The 26,061-nt window shown below is 39.6% G+C and overlaps 1 protein-coding gene across 4 annotated transcripts in view; it reads right to left on the bottom strand.

The window, feature by feature from the left end:
• The window catches only part of EEFSEC (eukaryotic elongation factor, selenocysteine-tRNA specific), a 121,329-nt gene extending 100,785 nt beyond the window's left edge, over positions 1–20,544 (bottom strand). Inside the window, exons 1-2 of one of the 4 annotated variants that reach the window (XM_059480424.1) lie at positions 20,449–20,503; positions 3,713–3,846 (exon numbers count right to left, since the gene is read on the bottom strand). Coding sequence is in view for 1 of the 4 variants with exons in the window: in XM_059480421.1 (XP_059336404.1) it covers positions 19,614–19,884 (271 nt within the window). In the remaining 3 variants the exon portion in view is untranslated. Of the gene's footprint in view, positions 1–3,712; positions 3,847–19,613; positions 19,885–20,088; positions 20,333–20,448 lie in introns of those variants that run through there. The other 3 variants (XM_059480423.1, XM_059480422.1, XM_059480421.1) reach the window with 3 other exon arrangements.
• Positions 20,545–26,061: the final 5,517 nt, after the last annotated feature.

Genomic DNA, 26,061 nt, shown 5'->3' with positions numbered 1-26,061 from the left:
AAATTCAATGTTTTAGGCCAACTACTCTGAAAAATCATGGAATGCACTGGGGTCTCCAAGAAACACACCAATTATCACCTTGATCACAGAGATTTGCTACAGGATTCTCTTCCCTCTACCCCTCTGTCAATTCAAGGACACTAATCTTACAGTGCACCTGCAGCTTTAGATAGCTAAACCACCACTAGTAAGAAATTGATTTAAAACCTTGTACAGAGCAAGAGCATATTTCTACAAGACTATCAAAAATAAATTTTCTCAAACAATTCTGTCACCAAGTCCAAAAGTAAAACTCGAACTCATCAGATTCTAAATCATTCTTCTACAAAAAATATCCAGAGTTCCATTCAAAGCTGAAAAAAAAAGTATGTGATTCTGCTCTTAAGTCATTACAAACCCTAAGCTACCTTGTCTTTGAAATAAAGTATGCAAAAGTCTCACACCCTGCATTAAGGAGCTTCTTTTGTATTAAAATCCAGTCCTATTATGTTTTTACAACACAGCATGTAACACACTGTCCTAACAAAAGAGTTATGGTAGAGTATGGGAAGATATTCCTGCACAGCTCTCAGATGTACTTCATCTGAAACAAGATTTTTTTTTCTTAAATTAACAGTTTACATTTTGCTTTTTTTTTCTCCCCTGTCCTCAAAAAAAAAAAAAAAAAAAAAAAATTAAAGATTGCTAGGGGCAATGAAAAATGCAATCTTTAATTTTCTGTTCACCCTCCACAATACTGAAATAACATCAGTCAGAGTTATAAACATCTGTAATTGCCAGGGGAATGTACAATACATTCAGCAACTCCAGGCCCACATATCCTGTAGCTCTGCACTTCACAAACAAAAGGTTGGGGAAAGAAAGAGGGGGTGGGGTGTAGGGAATAAAGGCTTAAAGATTAAAGTCACAGGCAGAGACAGACGGCTCCGTTTTTTAATAACTGAAAACACTAGTTGTGCCTGAATGTGCTCATTGTTTTATGGCAGGGGGGAGAGTCTCTGCACGCTGGACTGGCTGGCGACAGAACTGCCTTTGCATCAAAAATAAGATTTGCAAAAAAAAAAAAAAGGAAAAAAGTCACCAAACCCACGCCCTCATTTCCCCTCTTGCAATGGTTAATGATGCTTTTAGGTAGCAGTCAACAAATTATGCCACCTTACCTTTATTAAATTGGGGATAACTTCATGGCTGGAAGTATTACCTGATGGAAAGAGTGTAAGACAGGGCTGCAGAGATGGTGAAGGTTTGATGCTGTGAAGGAACACAGACTATGAACAAGAACAGTTGTACATAACAAACAGGCACAGCTAGGGAACAACAAGCTTATAAATCAATTTCTTATAGGTTCTGCACACAATAAAAGCACGGCTGCAAGGCTGAATTATGGTATAAGCAGATTTTTATATGGTTTCAAGAAGTTTAGCTGTCATGAGGAAGTTCTTAAGCCCTTAGTTTTTAAAAGCATCAGCTATAGTTTTAGTGAATGAAATGTTGCACTAGTTGGGTTCACTTCAGTCAGTAAAAATGCTATTACCTTAAAATATTGCACTAGAGCATAAAAAAAATTTAAAATGTTTCTTTTACACTTTAAAGTAATTTTTCTCTCAAAAATTTAGGAGTAAAAGCACTTGCACACTACATGGCTACTCAATATCCATAATTACAAATGTGTATTATTTTGAAATTCCATAATATTAATTTTTCTATTCCAAATAATCTAATACTTTGTATGATCCATTTCAGTGGAAAAATTTTTGCCAGTCAGATCCCACCAGGGCCCAGGAACCCATCTTAAGGTCAATGCAATGAGGTCAGTTCCACTGCTGGGTGCCAATAGACTACAGGTAAGCAAGTAGCCTCAACAAACATATGCAAATAAAAAATATTAAATAATTATTGCACTTTTATTCTAATTGAGCCTCAGGTATTACCATAAGAGAGCTTTTGTTTTACTGTATCTTTTTGGCTTTTTTTACCTGCCAACTTGGTTTAAATATAGACAGAAAGGAGATAATTCAGTAAGACAACAGGCTCTTTCATCTAAAACCATGAGACTCCCAGTCATAACTTCTTGGGGAAACCTAAAATAAGGAGCAGGGAGCCACACAACAGGAGTCAATGAAAAGTAGTCTCCTGCCCCAAGCAAGCATGCTGTGCAAGGAGGAATCAGTGGCCACAATACACAGCTCCTCAGCCAAAAATGTCAGACCTGGAATGCTCCAGCTATCATCCCCTCTTTGTTGATGCAACACTTTTGCATCATCAGCCACTGGACATCTTGTTGAGATTAAAAATATTGTGGAGAGTTACTGTCTGTTCAGCAAGGAAAAAAAAGGCAAGAGCCCATGTCAGAAAGGGAGGGGAAAGGAAAAGCCGAAACATGAGCTCATAAGCCTGATGTGGAGAATAAAGACAGGCTTTGTTTTACCTCATTCATACCAAGTACAAACAAGAGACTCATCACTGTTTTGAGTTTGAACTGCAAAATTTGTTTTGTAGGCAGCACTGCCCATCCTTTTCCTCAAGTAACTCAACTACTCATCTTTCTCAAAAGTAGCTCTGGTGATGCTCCAATCATATATTTAAGCCTAGATGAAATCTGTCTAGTAACAGACTCTCATTCTGCCCACACTACACATTCTGACACTTTAGAAGCACCTACAAAGGCATTCTTACATGGTAAAGTCCAGCCTTGGTTAGATCATTGATGTTGCCCTAATGTCCTCATGCACTCAAACAAAGTAACTAAAATTAAAATACAGGAATATTTAAAAGAAAATAAAAATCACTTGGAGGACACACTGGCTATCTAGCCACATTAAGAGTTAGGCAACAGTTATTAAGCTAGAGATACTTCTTTGGGCAAGAAGCATTAATTTTTTTTAACTTTCAAATGCAGAATTCAGTTCAAAAATGTTTAACACAATGTTTAAAAGGTACAGTCTTTGGAAGATAAGATGTAAAAAAAATCCACTAGAAAAAAATTCTGTCCTCTAACAGAAACACTACCCATCAGTGCTGTCCCTAAAAGAGCTCAAGGGCAATACCAAAAGGCAGCAGGGAAAGCAGAGTCTGGATTCTACTTTCGTGCTCCTAGGAGAAGGCGAGGAGGGTGGTAATTTACCGTGTACAACCAAATTGGACATGAAAGTTTCAAAGCAGCCAATTAAAGCTAACATTATGGAATGGAACTGAGGTCCGAGTGGAACGCGTTAGACACGCATTCCACACTGCGGCTCCAGAGCCCGCCTGCGAGGCGGGTACCAAACAAAGTACAAAGGGTCAAGAAGCTCCTCTCAAAGAGAGCCCCAGCTCTGAGCAGGAGTCAGGAGAGCCTGCCCAAAACAACCAAACCTGGTTCACAGCTGCAAAGTGACAGCGAGGCTGCAAAGCCAAGTCATCGCCTGCATAGACAGAATGCTACGCAGACAGTTTGAAAATTCGTCAATCCAGCAAGGGCAAATCTCACCACAACTGAGAACCAAATGGAGGGGGATAACATGGAACAAAGAGCATTCCTAAAACTGGCAGCAATAAACATGCCCGTACCAGAGAAAATCTGACATATAACCCTTTTCATACACTCAACTGCAGTGAGTCCTCCAAGTGATTTTTCTTTTCTTCCAACTACAGTTTTGCTTATCTTAAGCAGGTCAATGTAGAATGGGCAGAAGAGTTACTAATACCTAGTGGGAAGCTGGAAGACAACTACCTCAAGTTACCAGAACTATGTTGCATTTTGCCTTAGAGTCGCCTGTCCATTGGAGCATGGTGAACCCCAGTTTTGATGCAAGTTTCTGGATTTCTGTGACAGTAATGCAGAAAACTGTCATGATGGTACTCCAGCTGCAGAACATAACCAAATGGAAATAAAAAGGGAGAACAATTAGGTTGTTTCTTCTGTCTAATATTTCAACATACAACTCCACACACATGCAAATTGGGAAATTAATTACATGTCACAATAAAAAATTCTGTGAAATTTCTACAGCACTACTACTCTCCAAACCTTCACCATATCTAAACACCAAAAAGAATTATAATCTTTACCAGAATAGTAGTTGGATCAAGGATGAAAAATAAGATACATGTCCAAAAAGTAGGTTGTTCTCAAGAAAGACACCCTGCAAACAAGCTTAGTTTTTATGTCAATCTTTATTTTAAGCACCCACATTACTAGACAGCCATAGGAGTGCATGAAAGAAATCTCAAACAAATCAGTCCCAAACAAATTGTGGATGCCAGTTCTGAGAAAGAAAATACTTTTATTCTCTGCAGTGTACACAGATAATTAGAGCCAAAGTAAACAAGCAATACTTTGGAAAACAAATTTTTCTGGACACATTCTAGGCATCAGTCAGTTACCCTGATTTATGCTTTGCTAACTTGCAAATTTCAGCAGAAGGGTAGCTGAAGAGTTAATTCTGCTATTACATTATTCTGGTTAAGGTTTTTAAGACTTTATACTGAACTACCAAGGGAAGTTTGTATATGGAAAAATCACCACAAACATATCACTTGAAAACCACAGTCAAAGCAGTGATATATTTGTTTATTCTCGGTTTACTTTAACAGAGTTTTCCATGTTTATACACAAAGGCTGTAACCTCTGTTTGTCTTAAAAGATAAATTGGATTCACCACTCAAATTTCATTCAAGATTTATTTTGTATTTAGTTGTCAGGCCTTCAGCCCATGGCAGACACCAGGCCCTGCCCAACAATTCACTATCTAATGACAATAGCAAGCATTTTGCATAATTTGTTATTCCACTAAGTCGCATCCCCTTGTGCTAGAGATTTTTCTCCAACAGGCCATTATCAAGCACAGGGTACTATTTCATACCTCCTGCCAGGCCAGCACAAGGGCTTCTGACAGTGGATTTATTTTTATTTAAATTTTTGCTGACTAGGATTGCAGAAGATACACACCTCATTTCGGAGCAGTCCCAAGGGGTCAACAGCCATGTAGATTTCACATCCCAGCACTTCAGGACAAAACAAACTATATCATGTGGATATGGTATCTAATCTGCCAACACCACAAAGCACTCCAGAAATTGCAGGGTGCATGGCATTTGTGTTTCACATTATTACATTCTCCATATAATTAATAAAAGTCCACTAAAATATAAAAGGTGAAGCTCACCGTAAGGGAAGAAAGCTGTGCAAAGTTTAATTACTAAATAAAACTAGGCACAATTCTTGTCAAGACTAAAATTTATACTGTGTTAAGAGGGGCTGGAATTTAATGATCTATAACCACACCAAGATAAGAGACAGTAGCAATGCCTGAGTAAATGTTGTCCATAGGACTAAGAAAAGGCAAGGTTAAAAATCTAAGTTATCATGATTTATAGACAGATGACATCTTAAAAAAAAGTTACAGCAGAGTGAGTGCCATAAAGATATTCCAAATTTCACTGGGGGAATATTAGTTTAAAAATAAATACTTTAAATGTTTTGAATTATATAGTTTATTATTTAACATTAGATATTCATGGGAATGAACTTTTCCAGCCAAGGAGTAAAATACAGACCTGGTCTGACTTCATTCTGGTTTGGACCTTAATCCTGCAGTCTCCCTTACTGAGTTCATTCCTAGAAGGCTTCATGGATTCAGAACACCCAGCTGGGCACTGAACTGGTACTTCTACAGAGCTGCAAATATGCATGGCACCTCACAGATAAACACAAAAGAAGGCCCTAGGTTCACAAAGCTCATAGACTAAATTTAGACCCTTGCTCCCTTAAATAAGGAAAGTATTTTAATCTCTGACACAACCGCATTATTTTATTGTTTCAAGTTTTATACTTAGAATAGCACAGATCTTTGTGAGGTGAACATACAGAAACCATCAACATACAAAACCAGGCCCTTTATCTCTAAAAGCCCTCATAAATATAGGAAAAGAGTTTTCAATTATGTATTTTGAAGAATTTCCAAAAGTGAAGTTGTTCAACACAACCCTACATAGAATTTCATAAGACAGCTCAAACACTATACAAACCAGAACATGATTATCTAATCATAGATACTTCAGTAAAATTCAGTGCAAGCCCTTCCAGCATTTTCTCCAGGATGAACAAACAACTGAATAAAATACAAGTGCTGACACAAAGGAACAAGCATTTTACAAGCAGTAGTAGCAGTTTCTGTAAGCTGAGTTTGTGAGCAATAACACCTGTGGGTTAAGCAAAACATCACTCAAGCTCAAAACCTTCAACAAGAACAAAACTGTGACAGAGGAGGATCTTTAGGAGCTAAGTACAGCAGGTCTCACAGTTTTGCATCCCACATTCACCCTCCTTTTTCATTTAATCATTGAAAACCACTTTTTTTCCTCACAAATCAAAATTGAAATTTTCAAGTTAAAACAAAGGCTGACAGCATCCCCAGGGAAGTGGGAAGAAAGCCTACACAAAACAAAGTCTGCTCAGAATACACATTGCTCTGCCAGGCTCATGTGACCAGCTCTCAGGAATGCTGGCACTGCTCAAGTTATTCACTCAAAATAAGCAACAAACAGGAATCCTGGATAAACAACAAAACAACATGGAGGGCAAGGCACTAATGCTGCTACTCCAAAGCTATAACAGTGGATTTTAATTCAATTGCACATGGCAAGAGAACACCAGTCCCAGCAAAAATTCAAAGAGCAGCAAGTGCAGGCACAGATCCATCACTCTCTAGCTTGGACGGGGCTCTGGAAACGAAGCACCCACAAGTGCAATGAAGTCATCTGCCCCTGCTAATCTAATCTCTGTGACTTAGAGAAGAAATTCCGAAGCATGAATACAAAACAGGATCAAAAGTATATCAAGTACACAAAGAATATTTAAAGATGACATACTTCAGTCCTTCACAAAACCCCTTCTTAGATACTCTTGCCTTGTACGAGCCTTTTTTATATTTTTAATTATTGCTTTTCACATTTTGTTAGGTCTCCTTTCCCATTCATATCTTGTAGACTCAGAGAGTACAATGGTTTCTAAATTGAACTTCCTGACAGCAAGAACTAGAATTACAGAACAAGGGATGGAAAAATCAGAATGAGAATTTAATTTCAAATGAACTTAAGTAAATATACTTGTTATCTAACTACTTTGGCCTTTGCATCAAATGATGGAGACAACTGGTGTTGGAGAAGCCTATAATAATAATAACGGAAGAGAAATACAATGGAACATTATTAAGTATATTCTTATTGATAATTTACTGTAGATTTAAATTAAATTTTGTTAGAGGATTTCCTTAAAGTACTTCCAATAAATTATCTTTATTAATTATATTTAAAATGTCATAGTTAATTTGCTTTTGAGGAAAAGATTATCTTGCCATTTTGTAAAAATATAACATTGAAATAAAGCATATAAAGAGGAAAAAAGGTATGTAGGCACATAAAATGGAATTGTCTAATGACTGGTGTACATAGAAGAAAAAATCAAATAACCACAGAAATGGATATTTAATTTTTTTCCTCCCTCAATGAAGTAATAAAAGCATCTGTTTATATGCTTTTTACTTCTAGTGTCGTGTTAAAAGCAAGGTACTCCTTGGGGCTGGACAAAGACTTGAGACACCACAAGAGTTCAGGAAAAGAGTTTTTAAAACAGTTTCCTCATCCGGAATCACCATATTTTAAACCTACCTAATGTTTTCTCTTACTCAGAAAAACAAGAATTCAATGTACAATGAGAAGATTTGCCTCTCTCCAGGACCTAAATTCTATTGGTCAATGGAAAACTGAATCACAACATCTCAAAGCACACAAGTTTTAGGAAGGGCTTTACCAGCAAAATGAAAGCTTTGAAGTTTTCAGTCCCAAGAGAGCAGCATCAATCTCCTCCCTCTGCAGCAGCACTGGGCAGGCAGAGAAGCCCATTTCCCTGCAGCTGTGAGAATGAACTGCAACTCAGGCTTGGATACTGCTGAGTCCCATTAGTAATTTCTGGTTTTACCTAGGATTGACTCAATCATATGCAAGAACATAACAAGAAACTCCATAAACCTGTTATCACTTTCTATGTGATCTATTCTCTTCCTAGCTACACTCCACCATTCTCTTAATGAGGCAAAAATAAATATCTGTAATGCAAAGGAAAAAAAAAAAAACCAAAAAAAAACCAAGTACAGTGACCAAAATAACTTGCATCAATTTGACAGCAAGTCTTAAAAAAAACAACATTCTTTTACACAGTAAGTTTAGGACTCCCTGGTTTCTTGGTGCAGGGTAAGTAAAGAAACAGACAGCTAAATTTATCTTCACTTTGATTTGTTTGGCTTTAAATTACAACAAAGAAAACATTCAGGCACATTAAGCAGGGCTGGACATTAGCAAAATAATCAACTATATTATACTGCATATAAAGTTAAAAAGAAATAAAAAAGCACACTTAGGGACATACAATGAAAGAACTCCCAAACATCTGCCTCCACATAATTTGTTAGTGAACACAGTTCAGTAATGAAAGCACCTCAAACAAACTTTCTATAAAGACTGAATTCTCAGTCACTTGTTTTGGTTTTTTGTTTTGTTTTTCTTAAATAGAATTTAGCTTCAGTTCAAACTCTTTTGTTCCCTTAACCGGAAAAGTATTTTCTCTGCACAAGTTTGATACAGTTCAATTTAACCAAATACACTTTTTTTTTTTTTTTGGTATTTCCCCTAAAAGCACTATGCAGCACCACAGACAGGTGAATCTGTTCCCACAAGAAACTTCAGTTCAACACCAGCTTTATACAGAAAAAGCCACAATGGCTGGATATGGCAATACACACCAGAGAGAGTGAATGGAGACCTCAACTACACATAGGCATCAAAACTCTATCACAGCACTTGAAATAACGGGAGCATCTCAGCTGTTAGTCAGGTGAAACATCCACTCAGAGAAACAAATACTCATGATGGTCCCTCCCACAGGTGAAAACCTTTTAAACAGCAAGCAAATCCCAAGAACAACACTTTTTCCTTAAAAATCTTTTTCCTTTTTTTCCTTAAAAAACCCATCAGGTGTGCCTGACCTGTGACTTTTGAATTTTTAGCCATACACAAGAATAAATATTAACTATTATTTAAATGGTTTTATTATTTCCTTTATTTATACATATATAAACAAACAGATGTAATTTCAGTGTAAAAACTTGCTTTTCGGCTTTAAGGATTTTTTAAAATTAGGCATATTATCATATGATTTGAAGCTATTATATAGCCAGACAGGGGCCAGGACAGGGGCCAGTTTCAGTGTCAAATGCCCAAAGCTAGTCCCTGAGGGGAACAGTACTGCTGACACTTGGTGGCTTTTTGTTGATAAACTTTTTAATACTTTAAACTGAATACTCATCATTTCAGAGATCAGGGAAAGATTCTAATTCTGAACGCTTTTAAGAATGATGATGTGTTGGGATTTCTTTAGTTTTTAAATGTAACCTAGGCACCTAAAATTAGGTACTATTATTTGAATAATTTTCCTTATTCTCTGATGAAATGTGTCTTGGTCAGATCTTTTGATGTCTAAAGGATACTTGCTAAATTATAGAGTACAAGCTCAAAATGTTTTCTAATTAATGTACAGTTCATTTTTTTCATAAATCTTCAGACTTAGGGAACAGCACAGTCCCCAAAATTGTATACATACAAAACTGCACATTAAAGCCAAAGAACACAAAATAATTATGTGAATCTTTCCATCACACAGCAACACTGCTGCACGCATACATTCCAATTTTTACAGGATGGGGCAATCTCCCTACAAAGTTATCTGCAATTCTTTGCATATCCATATTCACACTAACATTGGGCTCCTCCACAACCAGCCCCACCACACTGGTGCTGTCCTTCAAGCTGCTGAACACCTCCAGCAAGCATTTTTAGGGTTAACACTAACACTTGCTGATGAGTCCCAGGCCCTTTGCATGGGATCATGTCACTGTCGTATTTTCTGAAAAAACCCTTCGCCAGGATTTCTTCTCCTGGGAAGTTGATAAGTCTCAGAGAAAAATGCAAATAATAATTATCTGATTGCTGCTTTGGAATGTGGTTTGGAGATTGTTTACCAACAGGTGCATGTTTGATTGGTTTCCTGTGAATTGTTTTAACTGAATGACCAATCACCATCAGTTGTGTTGGACTCTGAGGAGTCAGTCATGAGTTTTTCATTATCACTCTTGTTAAGCCTCCTGTCTGTATCCTGCTCTTTCTTTAATATAGTTTTAGTATAGTATTCTTTCAATATAATATCATAAAATAATAAATCAGCCTTCTGAGAACACAGAGTCAGACTCTCATCTCTCACCTTGTCCTTGGTAACCCTCACAAACTCAACAGGATCATTCACAGAAACTCCCTCAGCCCACCTTTAGTGCCTCTCCCCTGCTGTCCCAGAGGTGACCAGCACACCAGAGCTGCTGCTGCTGCCACTCTCACCTGAAGGGACAGCCCAGAGGCAGCGAGGACCGAGCTGTGCCACTCTGCACTCTGAGCCTCTCTAAATCATCTCACACACCGCAATGGCAGCGTGCATAACCACTGCCAGAACACCACACGCAATCCCCCCAAAGTCAACCACAGGTTCAGGTAATCATGGCCTCTCCTTTTACAACATAAATGCATAATTTCCACACCACTCTTTGATGAAGGGACCACAGACTTAAAAAGAGGAAACAATTACAGTCATTAGAATTTCACCCAAGCGTGAGATTTAATCTCAGGCCATGGTCATGCCAATGGCTGTGGGGGTCTCAATGGAGACAAAACTGCTCTGTGGGAGAAAAAAATGCCTTGATGATGACATTAGTCAGCAAGAGAGACTGAGCTTTGTCTTCCATCCAACAGCACAGTCAAATACAAGGAAACCATTTTCCCTCCCCCTCTTCTGGATCCTAAAAAAGAAAGCTACAATTTTGTTTTTCTCTCTGAAATGCGGTTTTTGCATACTTTGGAAAACTTTCTTCCCCAAAGCAATACTGCTGCAAGGCTAGTTTTTAAAATAAGAGAAGTAAATTTAAGCATAAATAAACATCTACAACAACAAAAAACATTTCCTATGCCTATCCTTATTAATGTGATAGGATAGTTCTACCAACAACACTCAAACACTCCTATAGCTTTTTTTTACCCAACAGGTTCTTCAAGACCATTTCAAATTTTACATACACTGAAGAATCACATCTAAAGTATGTCATCTGCTCTACAATGCATTTAATGGAAACAAGACAGGTAAAACTTGGGCAAAAAAATTATGGCAGAGTTTAACAACTAAAAAGAGCTCCTGAGATCCAAGAATACCAGCTTACAATCATATACCAATCATACGTTTCATCCCAAATAGGACAGAAAACAAAGGAAAACATAAGCACAAAAAACAAGAAAGTGCTACAGGCAACAATATTAAATTCATTTTTCCAGTACTGCAGAACAAGCCGGATCTGCAGTGGACAAGAGTCATCATCATTATCCTTTCTATAACATGAAGTAAGGAGCTTCACAACAAAACCATATGCACAAATGAATCATCTCTTCTCTAGAGCCTGAGTTGAGGGAACCTGGATTCTTACCCAGACCAATATAAATCTCAAAATTCACACTTCAATTTTTATTCCCCCTTATCATTATTTACCTCCATGACACTCCTGAATACAGTTTCTTCATTTTTATTTAAGCTACCCTGTCTATTCCATTTCCACTCCTTCTACTATCCACCAACTCCTTCTGCTGCTGCATTAAACAGAAATAAATATTTATTATTGTTTGTCTGGTCCCAACTACTCCTAGTGTTGCTAATGCTGATAATTACAATCTAATGTAGGATTAATCAGCCTAAGTTTGAAACTGAGATTGTCATTCAATTTGGAAGCCAATACAAACCATTTCATGTTCACTTGAAGAGATTAGATAAACTGCATGAGAACATTTTGGTAAAATAATTGATAAGGAGATAGGAAATAAGAATTATTGGTATTTACTTAGCCTGCAACACTTTCTGGAAGCAAACAGTTTAAAGGAAGCACTTCAGCCCAGCTCCCTAATCTGAATTTCACAGATAGCACAAGGAATATTTTCTCACAGAATGCAGAGTATCTCTGCAATCCCAGCTATCCTGTGAGCTGTTCGAGTCTCTTTGCTGAAGCTCACAAGGGTAATTTTAGCTCAGTTTTACCCCATGAGGAGCTGAGACGCACAGAACACAACATGTTCAAGAATCCAGCTGGAAATGACCACTGTGAAACAGCTGCCCTTGCCCTTCAGCCTGCCAGGCCAACCTTAGGGTTGCCAGACAGAAAACTCACTGGCACAAGGAAAAAACAACTCTGATTACACTTAAAGGACTTTAGCAATGACAGTGTGCAGGTTTGGTTTGCACCCTTAGTGAGATATCTGCTTTACAATTATAACCTCAATTCTTCCATCAACATTTTGTTTCTCTAGGGGTTTTTATAAACAGTACTTTACAACAGCCATGCAAGAACATGCATTATTTTAACTACAAAAACCCCAAAATAAATATATTAAGAAAATACAGTTCATGGCTCCATCAAGCTAACTAACTATTAGAAATAGGTTTATACATAAGCAACATATCCCTCTGCTTATATCTAGCATCTAATAATTGAAGACAACTTTTAAATCAAGATGCAGAACCCATACAGTAGAATCTTATAAGGCTGGTTTGCTGATTAGCAGATCATGGAGTTGCTCAACAGTACTATTTAGCAATCAAGCATATCCATCATTACTAAAAATGCTACTTTGAAAAATGTGCTTTAAATTTACTTTGACAAGGGTAATTTTAACTATAAATATGTTCCATATTTTACAGTAAGTTGTTCTACATTTTATGCAGCTATTTTTAATACTTCACTACATTAGCTAATATTTTAAAGCATCTAAAAGTTGATTAACAAAGCTTCCCTGCTCTTCCAAACAGCTTACAAAATAATTTAAAGCAAGAATAAACATGAAGCAAAAGTGAAAAGTGGTTATTTGATGAATGCTTGCACACAGTATGCTGGAACAAAGAAATTCCATTTTAAAACCAATAAGAAAAATGATCAAGCAGACTTAAACAGCATAATTACAATGCTTGGTTATTAAGTTTTCCTGAGAAGCTGTCATGGTTTTGTGTCAAATACCAAAGTGTCAAATAGCACACTTTTGTTGTATACAAGCAAACAAACACAACCACTCAGAAGCTTTGTAGAAAAATTGTCATATATTAGCAAGGGACAATTTCACATTCAAACAAGTTTCATTAAAACCACTCCTGGTTAAAATCTACACTTTAGATTGAGAATTCCATTATAAATCACATGTTCCAAACATGAAATGCATAATTATTTTTATCTTTTAAACCCCATACAGAAACCAATACATTTCTGACAGGATTCTAAGAAGCAGCAGAAGGGAAGGTGATTATTCACTATAACTTTTGATATCAGGAGAAAATGGGTCTCTTGCTCCTTGTAAACTACTTGACTCAAAAAATGAATAGAAGACTCCTCCTGCTCCAGTCTCTAATATTGCCTAAGAGCTGTTGTGTTAAGTTTAGGAAGTTGTTGAATGTGTAACTTTTACAGCAAAATCAGCTTCAAGTCAAAATTGCAGAAAAGGGCATAGAACAGAAATAATAGTAATCCCTTTCCACTGTCACATCACTCACAAAACCCACAAAAACAAGAAGTAATGCAATACATAGAAAGTTAGAACTATTACAGTTATGATATAGACAGATAAAAACTCCACAAGATCTCTGTTTTAAGGAACCCTGATACAGCCCCCCAAGTTTCATTCTACCCAATATCACACAACAAATTCTATTGCACACAGTAGTGGTTCAGAGCAGATTTAGTACAACTAGATTCCTTTTACCCAGTTATTTACACACATGGGGAAATGAGGAAGGAAATAAGAGACTTGTACACAATAAATTCCATGGTTCCCACATCAAACCAGTTGTTTTTTCTCACCTGTTACCTGTGTCTCATGTCATGTGTAAGACAACACCCCACACGTTTTTATTGCCTAAGGTATAAAAAGCACAACTCAAATTATAGATGAAATAAGACTAACCTTCCTTAAAACACAGAGGATGTTTTCTTTAAGAACAAGAAAATTAACCCGGAGTTGTGTTCCAAATCGTGTACTTAATTCTGCTTCGATTCACAGTGAGGTCACTCCCCCCAGGCCGACCTGTTACCCGAGTACTTATCCCTGAGATCCTGCGATGCAAGCAAACACTGCCCTCTTGTGCACTGCAACATCCAGGAGACAAAGTCCCATTTCCAGGGTTGTGGAGACCACGCAAAGTTTTTATACTGGTTGCCCTTCTTCATGCATAATTTAAAAAAAAAAAAATGTAGCTTTCATTTTAAAATATCGATAAAAATACTCCTTTGTGTTGTCAGACAAGTATCTGGCACCAGCCAAATTATAGGGACCAAAAAAAAGACACTCTTTCAATTTCATTTAAGGAAATAAAGTTTATTTGAAATTTTAATACAAAGCAGTGTCAGCAATTCACAAGCACCATGAACCCAAAGAGTCTAATAGGTTTTAGAAAACATTCCCACTAGTGCTAGCTGAAGTCCCTTAACAAGTACTTCCATAACATCAACCACAACATCAAGATTTGTGGATAGGAATTACATTACACAAGATGTATGTTAATTTTATTTTTTTTCCACCAGAACAGGGTTCTTTATGTTACTCTCACTTCCAACTGGCAGCCAAAGACTCTCTGGTGACTCCTCTCTGAACAGAATGATATCCACTAAATACAGGGCACTCTTTCCCTCCAGAGGTTTCCCGTCTTTGACATCTGTACTCAACAGCAAGTCATCCACATATATATCTACAACTATAAAACTCTACTTGCTCACTCACCTAGAATAGAAAAAAAACCAAGAACTGCCATATCTTCACAAAGATCTCAACAAACAAAAGCTCACATTGACAGAAGGGTGTTTTCATGGCAGCAAAGCAAAGGTAACCTCGAGTTTACAAATCCTCTTAAAAGCTTATAACAAACTCAGCAAAACAACTAATCTGTGATAAAAGGTGGGGATTTTTTGTGATATGTTAATCTTACAAATAATCTGCATCTGACTGAATTTGGATGCTGGTAGCAAGACCACATTTCCCTTGATCTCGCAGGCCTGTTTTCATTGTACTCATTTGCATCAGCAAGACATGCTTTTGCTATGCTCATTTCCCCCTCTCCAAGCTCTAGTGCAAGTTCAAAAGTCTTGGCCCTTCCAATGTATCAGGTATGAATTAATACCCTTCCTTAGCTGAACACAGCAGCAAAGTGGAAACAGACACTTGCAAGGCAGTGTGCTTTGAAAGGAACTGCAGGGACAAATGGTGACAATGAAGTTCTAGTTATAAAGTAAAAAGGTCAAAGGTTCAGACAGGCATAAGGATTACAAAACTACAAGTTTGTCAGAGTTCCCCCCAGCCCAGGTTTAAACAACCAGGGTCAAGCAGTAGCGTTCCAATTAAAACCCTATAAGGATACTTTGTCCTTTGAACTTCACAGGGAAAGAAAAAAAGGACAATTTTCTGATTTAGAAGTTGTTTTGAGGACCCATCTCAAAATCAAACAGATAAAGGGCATCCAACAACAGCTCACCTAAAGCAAACACTCAGTAACCCTTGGCTGCCTGTGTGGGGGAAGTTGGGATGAGGTAATCATGTTCTCCTATATTAGTGTGCTGACCCTTTGTAGGGCATGAAATTAACCATCAGCAAGGAAAAAATCTGCTACCGCTTAAACTACTTTGCTACGCAAAGTGGTCTTAAAATGAAATATGGGGATTGAATTTCGTCTGGCAGATTAACTTGTCTAACCTCTCTGCAGGCATCCCTTCCTGCTGAACTCATTTGAGAAACCATTCCAGACCCTACTGGTGCACAGGCCTGTGACAAACAAATGTAAAAGCAACTCTTATTTTATTTCAATGACATTAACATCAGTTTTGTGGAAGATGAGGAGCCAGACATCAAAAAAAGAACAGAGGCTTAAAAAACCCCATAGTGCTCTGATAGAAAGTATCCCATCTCAGTGTGAAATTTTACTAAAAATACCACCCTAAATCTCTACAGCAACAGAAGAATGCAGTAGTGACAAATATCAGTCCTGCATCTTGCAGTCATTCCTTCAGTGCACAAACCAAAGTGTAAGGCAGATCTGAGTGCTTCTTACTGCTTGGCACAAGTCAGACACAAATGGCTGTAAATACTGGTTTTGTTGCCTTGCTTGAGACAAGATCCTGCTAAAGCACAGGAAAAGTCTGAAATTGTGTTTTAAAATAAAGAGTTCTGTTCTTATTGTTTGAAAGAGTAAGACAGAAATACAGAGCACAGTCCAAGCCACACAGCTACCCACAATAACTTAATGCCTTCCTGCCACAGACTCACAAGAGCCTCAGAAGAATATAAACCAGTATGGTTTGAATACAAGTGAAAGGCATGATGAAGTACACCAAGTGACTATTACTTATCCCATTCCAACCTTGACTATCACCTTCCATCTAAAACTTAAACAAAACATCTTGGGTGAAACTGTCTGCAACATTTCCCATTCCCAGCATGCAGGTAAAAAAAAAAAAAAAAACAACAAAAAAAACACATCCAAAACAAAACACTTTTGATTTAACATTTGATATGTTTTGTTTTCAAGGACAAGTTTTGCAAGAAAAATGTTGCCACACAGAATGAAATACGACTTCTATTTTTCATTCCAATTGGTTACTGCTCAAATATTCTGCATTCATTTAATCCTAAGGTATTGTGTCTGAACAAGCATCTTGTGAGTGACTGGGAGAAGTTCTCACAAGGTCAAGCACTACCTGGCACAGCATGACAAAAATGCAATGCTAGATTCTGACATGAAAAAATCCACTTCAGGAATTAGCTATGTACAGAAATATGTTAAAGAGTGGTAAATAGTAACATTTAACCTGTGAGCAGATTTATCAGTTTGTACAGCAAAGGAATTAACTCTTGGAGCACTCTGGGAGCACAGAAAAGATGAGAGTTACAAGAGAGATAACCTGGGACACCACTGGTGAAAATGGCACTTTGGAAGAGAAGAGGCAGAGAGTGACTCCTCAGATGGAAACCCCTGAGCTCCTCACCTCATGGGAGACCTGAGTGAACAATGCTGGTGCTACCCTGCCACAGCAGAGGGTGTTTCCATGAGCTGGGAGAACTCAAGGGGAAGACAAGTAATGGAGAACTGCAAACAAGAAGATGCAGAAACATTTTCACAGCAGTAGCTTCTCCTGCAAACCCTGCATGCACATGACTAACAGTCCTGAAGCAGCCCTCTCACCCATGCTGTCACTCCATCTTCCAAATCCTCACATCCAGCTCCCTTGCTCACAGGCATTCTAGCTTTTCTGCAGGTCAACTTCCACCTGTAGCTACCCCAGGGTTTCAATTCAGAACAGTGACATTTTAAAGAGGTATGGGAAATGCAGAATAAACACAGGAAGATTAAGTACTTTGCACTTATGTCTTAATGAAAAGCCATACATAAAGAAACCACATAGTAACAGGGAAATCAGATTCCATCAAAAAGAAAAGGGTAGTGACATTCCTGGCTGCAGAGAAAATGTTTGGAATGGTGAACCCTTAATGCTTAGTAACAAGGAAGTAGATGAAAATAACCTAAATTTTTCAAGTACCATTATCTGGGAGGACTCACTTTCCATTCCTGAAGTGATGAAAAAGTTGGCATTATTGAAACACACGTGAACACCAAAGAATGTATCCTGTTACACAGGACATGCTACACTTCAGTTTGAGTTTCACCAAACCACACCAAACCTGTAAGCACCTAAGTAGTCCCACAGGCACTGATCAGGTTTTATCATCAAGGTTTCACCTTTCAAACCTGATAGTAAAAAAAAAAAGCATTCACTGTCAAAATACATCTATTATCAAGCAGAAAACTGAAGTTCCTAATTCTTTAAACTATTAACACAACACTGCATCCTCTCCACAACCCTTTCTTAACACCAGTAAGTCACATTAATCACCTGTTTTACTTCAATAAAATACATAACCTGGCATAAGTGGAACTAAGCAAGTTTGATGTGCTTATGTGTCTGAATTACCATCTAGCAAGAATTATTTTTGATGGGAAGAAAATTATCATCATCTCATCCCATCCATGCTTCCTTCTCCCTGCACAGCCTATCAATAAGCAAATCTGGATAACTTATTCAGCTGTGACGAGATACTTTAAAGATCTTCATAAAAATAACAGAAAGCAATGAGAAGTCTGTGTATCAAACAACCACCCAAATAAGTGTTAAAGTTACTGAAAAAGAAAACTGGTCGAAGCTGATCTCTAAGTTTTCCCACGTCCCCTCCATGAGAAAGTTCACACCATTCAGAGTAGCTGCTTCTGGCAGAAAGGAATGTCTGACAAGTGACTCTTCAGTACATCCAAGAAACATCTGCCAAAATCAACTTTGCTCTTTAGAAGATAATCAGGTGCTTACAATTACTAAAGAATAATAAGGTCTTGCCAAGTACAAGAAATGAGCACAAGACCGCAGGTTCCTGGAATTAAGCACACGGGCACGCCTTCCCTGCAGCTGCGGAGCACACGGGTGTGAAACAGACCATTTTACTGCTGCTGAAACGCACAAATAAGTAAATATTTATTATCCTACCCACAAGAAGTGCAAACAATACAACAGCGTTACCACTAATGCAACTTACAAATAGCACAATTGCTCAAAAGGGAGCTGAATTCCCACATCGGGACAAGTAACTCAGCCCGAACCTCAGTCTAGCCAAGAAACATTGTCCCACCAAACAACCACCAAGCTGTCATTAAAGAGACACTGGCAGAGGAACTGAACTGGCAGGCGGATCCTCGCAGTTACAACAACCTGTGACCACTTTAAACCCCTGCAGCTGTGACTGCATCATCTCCTCAGCCAAGCACCGAGCACCTCTCAACACTCTTCTAAAGAGCTGGAAGGGGAGACAGAATACGGTGAACTAATTTAAAATGAGTCCTAATGCAAACCAAATTAACCTTCTGACATACTCTATGAAGACTAAAACGAAGAGTTACCAAAATCCACAAAATTATTTGTAAGCTTAAAATTATCATGTTACAACTCCCTAGTCCTCCAAGACGACATGGGCATGTTCAGCCACTACATCACAGCTCTCAACTACAGACAACATCAAACTCTGACAGCTTTAACGGGCAAGAAAACAGCAATTTATAGGGCTGTGCGGTGCCATTAATAATCCTCCATACACGATAAATAAAACCTTTTTTCTAGTAAGTGTAAGAAACCTGAGCACATCTGCCCATCCAAACAGCACTCCAAGAACTCACGTGTGCAGAGTGCTTTCCCATGAGCACAGTTTGTTTTACGTGAAGAGCAACTACGAGCAAGCCCAGCAAAGTCATAGGCCCGTGAAAAACCCGTCTCGCCCCGTCCCCTCGGTTTGGGCACAGCGGACACCCCGGCTCCCGGCGGCCCCGCTTCCCCCGCGGACACGGGCGGGCGCAGCCCCGCGGGGCCCGGAGCGCCCCGGGAGGCACGGCAGCCACCGGGGCGGCCCCCGTGCGCCCCCCTTACCGCCGATGATGGTGCGGATGAGGGAGGCGTGCCCCGGGCAGTCCACCAGCGTGAGCTGCAGCTCGCCGGGCCCCGGGCCCAGCTGCGGCGGCAGCTCGGTGCGCAGGCAGGAGAAGCCCAGGTCCAGCGTGATGCCCCGCGCGCGGCTCTGCGGCGCCCGGTCGAAGGCGGCGGTGGAGCCGGTGGTGCTGAGCGCCCGCGCCAGCGCCGTCTTCCCGCTGTCGATGTGGCCCAGCACTCCCACGTTCACGTTCAGCACTCGGGCGGCCATGGCGGCGCTGCACGCGCACGGTCCGTCCCCACAGCGCCCCTGCGGCAACGCGAGCCCCGCCGCCGCCGTTCCGCCCGCCGGGGGCCGGTGCGCGGGCAGGGCCGAGCGAGCGCCGGGCAGGGCTGCTCGGAGCCGGCGCGGTTCGTCCGCTCCGCGGCCGGGGATGAGGAACGCCGGCCCGGCACACGCCCCAGCTCACCTCACCTGAGTTTCACTGCAGACGATGTACTTCACTCATGAGCTGTCCTAGCCTAGGTGTGAAAACCGACGCAATCCCAGGACGCCTCAACCAAACCTCTTTCCTCGCCTCTCGACCCGGAGTCGTCTCCGGACAACGCTCAGAAATCTGCGGAGCTAACTGCAGTTTCATGCCAGTCGTGGTAGAATCTGCCGCACTCGCTAACTTCAAAAGCTGGTCCTCTCTAATATCATCCTAATCATTAAGAAGCTATGAACCAACATTAGCATTTTAAGCCAAAGAAAGAGGGCTCTCCCCCTCCTTAATGATATGCCTCAACTAAATCCCAGCCCCTGATTTTTTATCATGCTCACTTCATGACTCACCTTCTCCTTAATCATCCAACCTAAACTCCTGTCATTGGTATCGATAAATCCTCCATCCAGCAAACCACCTGCCGCCCCAAGCATCACTCCCTGAACTTGACCACGAACCTCAACTTCTTTGATCAGTTTCAGGGAGTACCAATTTCAGCAGGTTACCTTAATACCCATCAGCTGGGGCCCCTCCCCATGTGCTCCCGGCCTGAAGGGGGCATGGGATTCACCCTGAGCATCCACACCTTCGCTCACACCCCGCCTACGCTAATTAAACATTGCAGCTGCTTAAACACGCTCACTGTCACATCACCCCCTCCATTCTGCCCCCAGTCAGGCCCCGGTGCTGCTGGAACTGCGGTGACCAGGTTTGATTTTGAAGTCCCATGGACATTGCAAACCCACGTGAAGAAGAAGGTCACGTTTGGATCATTTACTCACCTTACACTTAATAAATTCGAGCCTTCAATTAATTTTCCTCTAAAGGGATATCTAAGTTAGGTTAAATGCTGCATTAAAAATCATATCTTTAATGAATGCAGAATCCAAGATTATTAACAGTGGTGAACAGATCTCCTGGTAAGCACCGCTACCGCCACCAAAACAGACAACAACAAGCAGATGAACATTGGAGAAGCCTGAGGGCAATTTAGAGGCTAAGGGCGTGATTCCTTCACTGATTTAAGTCGCTTCGCTTTACAGATTACCCAGGGAGATAAATGCTTTACAGGATAAAGCTTAATACGTGTGCTCAGCATTTCAACAGTGACTAAGGAGCCCAGAGTACCTCTTCAAATGATTACAGCTCTCTGCAAGCCAAGAAACCAAGACGGTGTCACAGACTTGGAGTTCTCACAGGTGTCAAAGTAGACTAGACTTGTTCTATATTCTACTTTTTTTTTTCTTTGAGGGAAGTGCAGTTGCTTTTCTGCTCACTCTGTGCAGTAATACATAGTGCTCATAGTAATAACATTCACACCCGAATAACTAATGAATGAGCCAAAAGTGTAAAGTGACTTGCCTAAGGCTATTGTCAACATCATGGTTTGGTTTTGAGGCTTTGACTCCAAACTCCAGGCTATTTCCTACAATGAAAATTGTTTTATATACCAACACTTTCAATATAAAAAGTTTGGTTTAAAGCTGGGTGCAAATTACTCCTCCTTCCCAAATACATGGAAGTCAAGATGACAGAATCAATGACTCAAATGAAAAAGAGGAAAAAAAATTGCATTTCTTCCTAGCACTCAGTGCTATTTGAGAGACAACTGTCTCCCTGAAGGAAAGACATGAACTCTCAAGGAATACTGAGCTAGCCTAGCTAATCAGCTTCTTGAGCAGAATAGTTCAGCCTGATGGAATCTGTCATGGGAGCAAAATTAAGCATAATGTCACTTTTCAGACCAAGTTCCCAGGCTTTGAATAGTTTCCTGTTAAATCATAAGGCTCATATACACTTCCTTGTGCTGAATATGTTACATTAATGTGCACTTGCAAAGGAAAGGGAAAGTTTACATCAATTCCCATAAGGCCCCAAAAAGTCAGAATCCACACAGATATCCCTGTATCATATAACCTACCCTTTAATTATTTTCTTTTAGCATTATTAGATGAGTTCAGAAGGAAGAGGTGGGAAAAGATCTGATTTTCAACCAGAAAAGGTAGTATCCAGAAATCCTCTCGAAATATCTAAAATAACAGCTATTTTTCAACAAGCCTTGACAATGTAGAAAGGTCTAAAACTTTCTACAACTCCTGAGCAAACTGGCAATGAGGTCAAGGAGGTCCCATTTCAATACTCACACTGTAAGAGGCCACAGCAGGACTCACCTGAGATCCATTCTGGTCTGCCAGCATAACAAAGAGATGCATTTTGCTCAGCCAGAATTTAGAGAGATACTGGATAGAACTTATGGGATGAAAAAAATATAATTCTTTCTGTTAAGGATAGCTAATAAGGAAGGATGATAAAAATCCACAGGAAAATGGTTTTCATTCCACTCCTCACATAAAAATATGGGCCCTTCTTTTACTCCTGAGTGACCTGCAATAAGGAGGAATAGAAATGGAGGTTTAATTTTATCTTTTTAGACACAGAAAAGATCTGCAACTTTCAACATAGGGAAGCAGTTGCTCTTCTGTAGAAGGAAGGAAAAAAACTCAGTGCCTACACCTTTGTTGTTACCACTGAGATCATACTTCTGTCTCCAGCGTTTTAAAGCCTGTGGGTCTGATTTTGTCACATATCACTTGAGGAAATATCACAGTGCACACAGTAGCTGTGAAATTAATAACTTCAATCACCAATATCAAAGAAGAAATATGATAAAGACAGACAGAAGTACTTTTATTCAGCATTTAGAAAGGTCCATTCTGTTAGCTTCCAAAGTTTTAGAATTAATTACAAATTTTGAAATTAAGGTGTGGCATTCAGTAGTTCACATCACTCCTATTCCTTTGAAGAGTAGAAAAATAATCAGTTTCTTTTGCAGGGAACAAAACAAGACATGACCACTATCCCCACCACTCCCCACCCCTACATGAAGGTCTTGGTATTACTGAGAGGGAGAGGGAAAGCTGGCAAAATGAGAGAATCCCAGCTTCTCCAGATTTTTCTATATCCCTCCCAAAATTTGTAGCATTTAGCCGTTTTCCCATAAATAAACCATTCTCCATCACAGTTGTTCTCTCCTGCATGGAATTTCTTCCTTAAAACATGTTCACTTTAATGCTCAAGTTTATGGACTCATGGGAGAAAGGGCAGGAAGTCAGACTTTTGGGATAGGGTAAAAATGTAAAGGTCATTCACACACACACACACACATACTCTCTCACTCCAAAAATAATACACTATTTGACAGTTTCAGGATTCAGCATGTCCCACTGAAATTTGAAAGCTTATGTGAAACTAGGCCACGTCCTGTAACCTCAAACATTTAGTCTAGGAAAACAGCTCTCAGGTCTCCAGCTCCCACCTCGGGTATCGCATGACGTCTGTGCCAAACAGAGGACCTCAAACCAGGGGGCAAAAGAAACCTTGGTAAAATGAGTTGGTTAAACCTGGGGAATAACAGTTCAGACTGTTAGTGATATTTTTTTTCTGGTTAGCTGGCTAGTGAAATATTAAATTATACTCAAAGCATCCATAGAAGGAGCTGGGCAGGATGGTTGTACAACCAACCTATGTTCCATCTGGTGGCCTGGACAAAGGAGGAAGAAGACTCATGTTTGCAATTGAATTATTTTATCCTCCCTCTCTAATACATTAACTAGCTTTAAAAAATCACAGAAAATAATGTAAAAGTTGAGGTTTTATATTTCCTCGTACTGATGCATCACAACACAAGACACCAGCTATAAAAGATGATACACAATGTGGAAGTTTAGTTCTAAACTTCCCAGTAGTTCCACTTGTACTCTGTTCTTCCTAGGGAATAAACCATTAATCCTGTGTGGTCTAAAGGATTATTGTTTATTTTCCCTCATATGAATATCCTCTTTTGTCCCTCTTTAACTGCAGCTTCAGGACAATCCTCAAAGAACATATGGAATGAGTAAAACAGTCAATACAATGAGCAATGCCAAACCTGACACAGTTATTACCTGTGAGCAAATAAGGAGAATCCAGCCTTACATTTATCCTGCAAACTATTTTTTACTTTTATTTCTATTGAGGTATCCTTTTCTACTATAAACACAAGCCCAAATAATTTCAATCACATTTTCTGCAGGTCAATATTAAAATTGTACCTTCATTGTGGCAGCAGATTTTATTTACTGAACAGCAATGGTCACTAGCAGACAGAAGTTTTAGGCTCTAAATTCTGAGTCTGAGATATCTTATTGCTGTAGACAAACAATTAACACTCTGTTTCTTATCCACTTTAAGCAGGAAAAATCCCTAATTAGTATTTCCAAAGTTGAAGAATCTTATGTAGCATATCTGATTTTTATAGACATAGAATATTTCTATCCTTCCTCCAAGGTACAGTGAAAATTAACAGCAATTCTCTATTCCTACCATCTACATTCCTGTATATTGAATTTCACCAAAAATAAATAAGCAAATATTATTACATAGACTTTGAAATGCCATAATCTCAAAAACAGGTCTTGTTGCAACATCCAACAAGATAACGTGGACCATATGGACAAGTTTCAGTCTAAGTTAACAAATTATTATATATTTCACCCTTTTGAGAAGGAGGGTCATTCCTAGCCTGAACCCCTTGATAGCAACACCCCTGCCTTCAGAGCTCTTACCAGACTTGCTAATTATTCTTCCAGAACTGGCAGAAACTTGAACTCTGACCAGACTTACCCACAGCACTTGGGGCAGTTTAATGCACTGGAGAAATCAGAGTTGTATATTTGCTCTTTTACAAAGGAAAAAGTCTGCAGCTCACTACCATTAGGTGTTTGTATTCTGCGACTAATATGACCCTGAGAGGATGTAGAAAGTCTAATGACATACACACTTTTCTAATTATTTAAAGAATAGCTCATATTTGCTAGTCAAAAATTCTTAGCTGAATGGTTCTATAGCAGGATACCCTTACAAAGGTGCTGAACCACACATGTGTGCAATTATATTGTAATTACAAATTTAAACTAGAGTATGTAAATATAAACTGACAGAACAATTAACAGAGAAAGCAAGCAACAATAAGCAAAGTCTTTTCTTTGCCAAATTACATTTATAACAAAACTAATGGAAGCTCTTGAACAAAGAGGGAATGAATAGCATGTATATGGTTCACTGGGCTTTTGCAAATTGAACCATAACTCCCATTCTCCCTAAAACAGTTCTCTGAGTTCGTGCTGTCACAGGACTGCTTGTGCAACTCCCCTGGCAGTGCACAGGAAAGCCAAGATGGCACCAGACATCAGTCCTGCCTCATACCACATTAATCCACTGGCTTCAAACACTGCAGACACAGACATGGTTTTATAATCACAGAAAACTCTCTGTATCTATGGGAAGAGTCCCTTGTCTTTTTTTCTGTGGGAGAGATCACAGTACCTACAACAAAGGGAACTCACTGGAACTGCAGGCTCCCAGATCCCATCTAAAATTTCACTGTCAGTGATCTCCATATGAAGCTTTTAAACCCCACACAGAAGGTGCAGGAGTCACCACCAAGCCCCAGTAAGGAGCTGTGGCATCACAGACCTTGGAAATACAGATTTTTCTGCCAGGCCATGAAAAGAACTGATGGGAAGCTGGAGTGGTTTCACCCATTTCAATTGCTCAAAGCTCATAAGGAATACGTGCTGTAGGTGCAGCACATGTCACAGCCTCTAAAGCTTACAGGAAGGCTTTCAAGATGTAGAACAGAATTATTCTGCAGTTTCACTGAGCGCTAGAAACAGTGAGCAAAACCTAGCAGGTGAGAGACCACCACGCTTTCCTTGGCAGGGGAGGTGGACTAGGCGGTCTCCAGTGGTCCCTTACAATCTTAACGATTTTGTGAATCTTTGACAAAGCTTTAGAAAACACCCTGGGAAAGCCTCAGCTTATTTTTATGAGCTAAAGCCAGCCGAGGTTTTGATAAGGCTCAGGGGCTCCTGGCGCGCTGTCAGCAGCTGTGGGCGGGCAAGCGACAGGACACCGAGCCGGGG

Source organism: Ammospiza nelsoni, chromosome 11 (genome assembly GCF_027579445.1).
Source record: "Ammospiza nelsoni isolate bAmmNel1 chromosome 11, bAmmNel1.pri, whole genome shotgun sequence".
Lineage (NCBI taxonomy): Eukaryota > Metazoa > Chordata > Aves > Passeriformes > Passerellidae > Ammospiza > Ammospiza nelsoni.
This window is presented reverse-complemented; position numbering and strand designations above follow the sequence as displayed.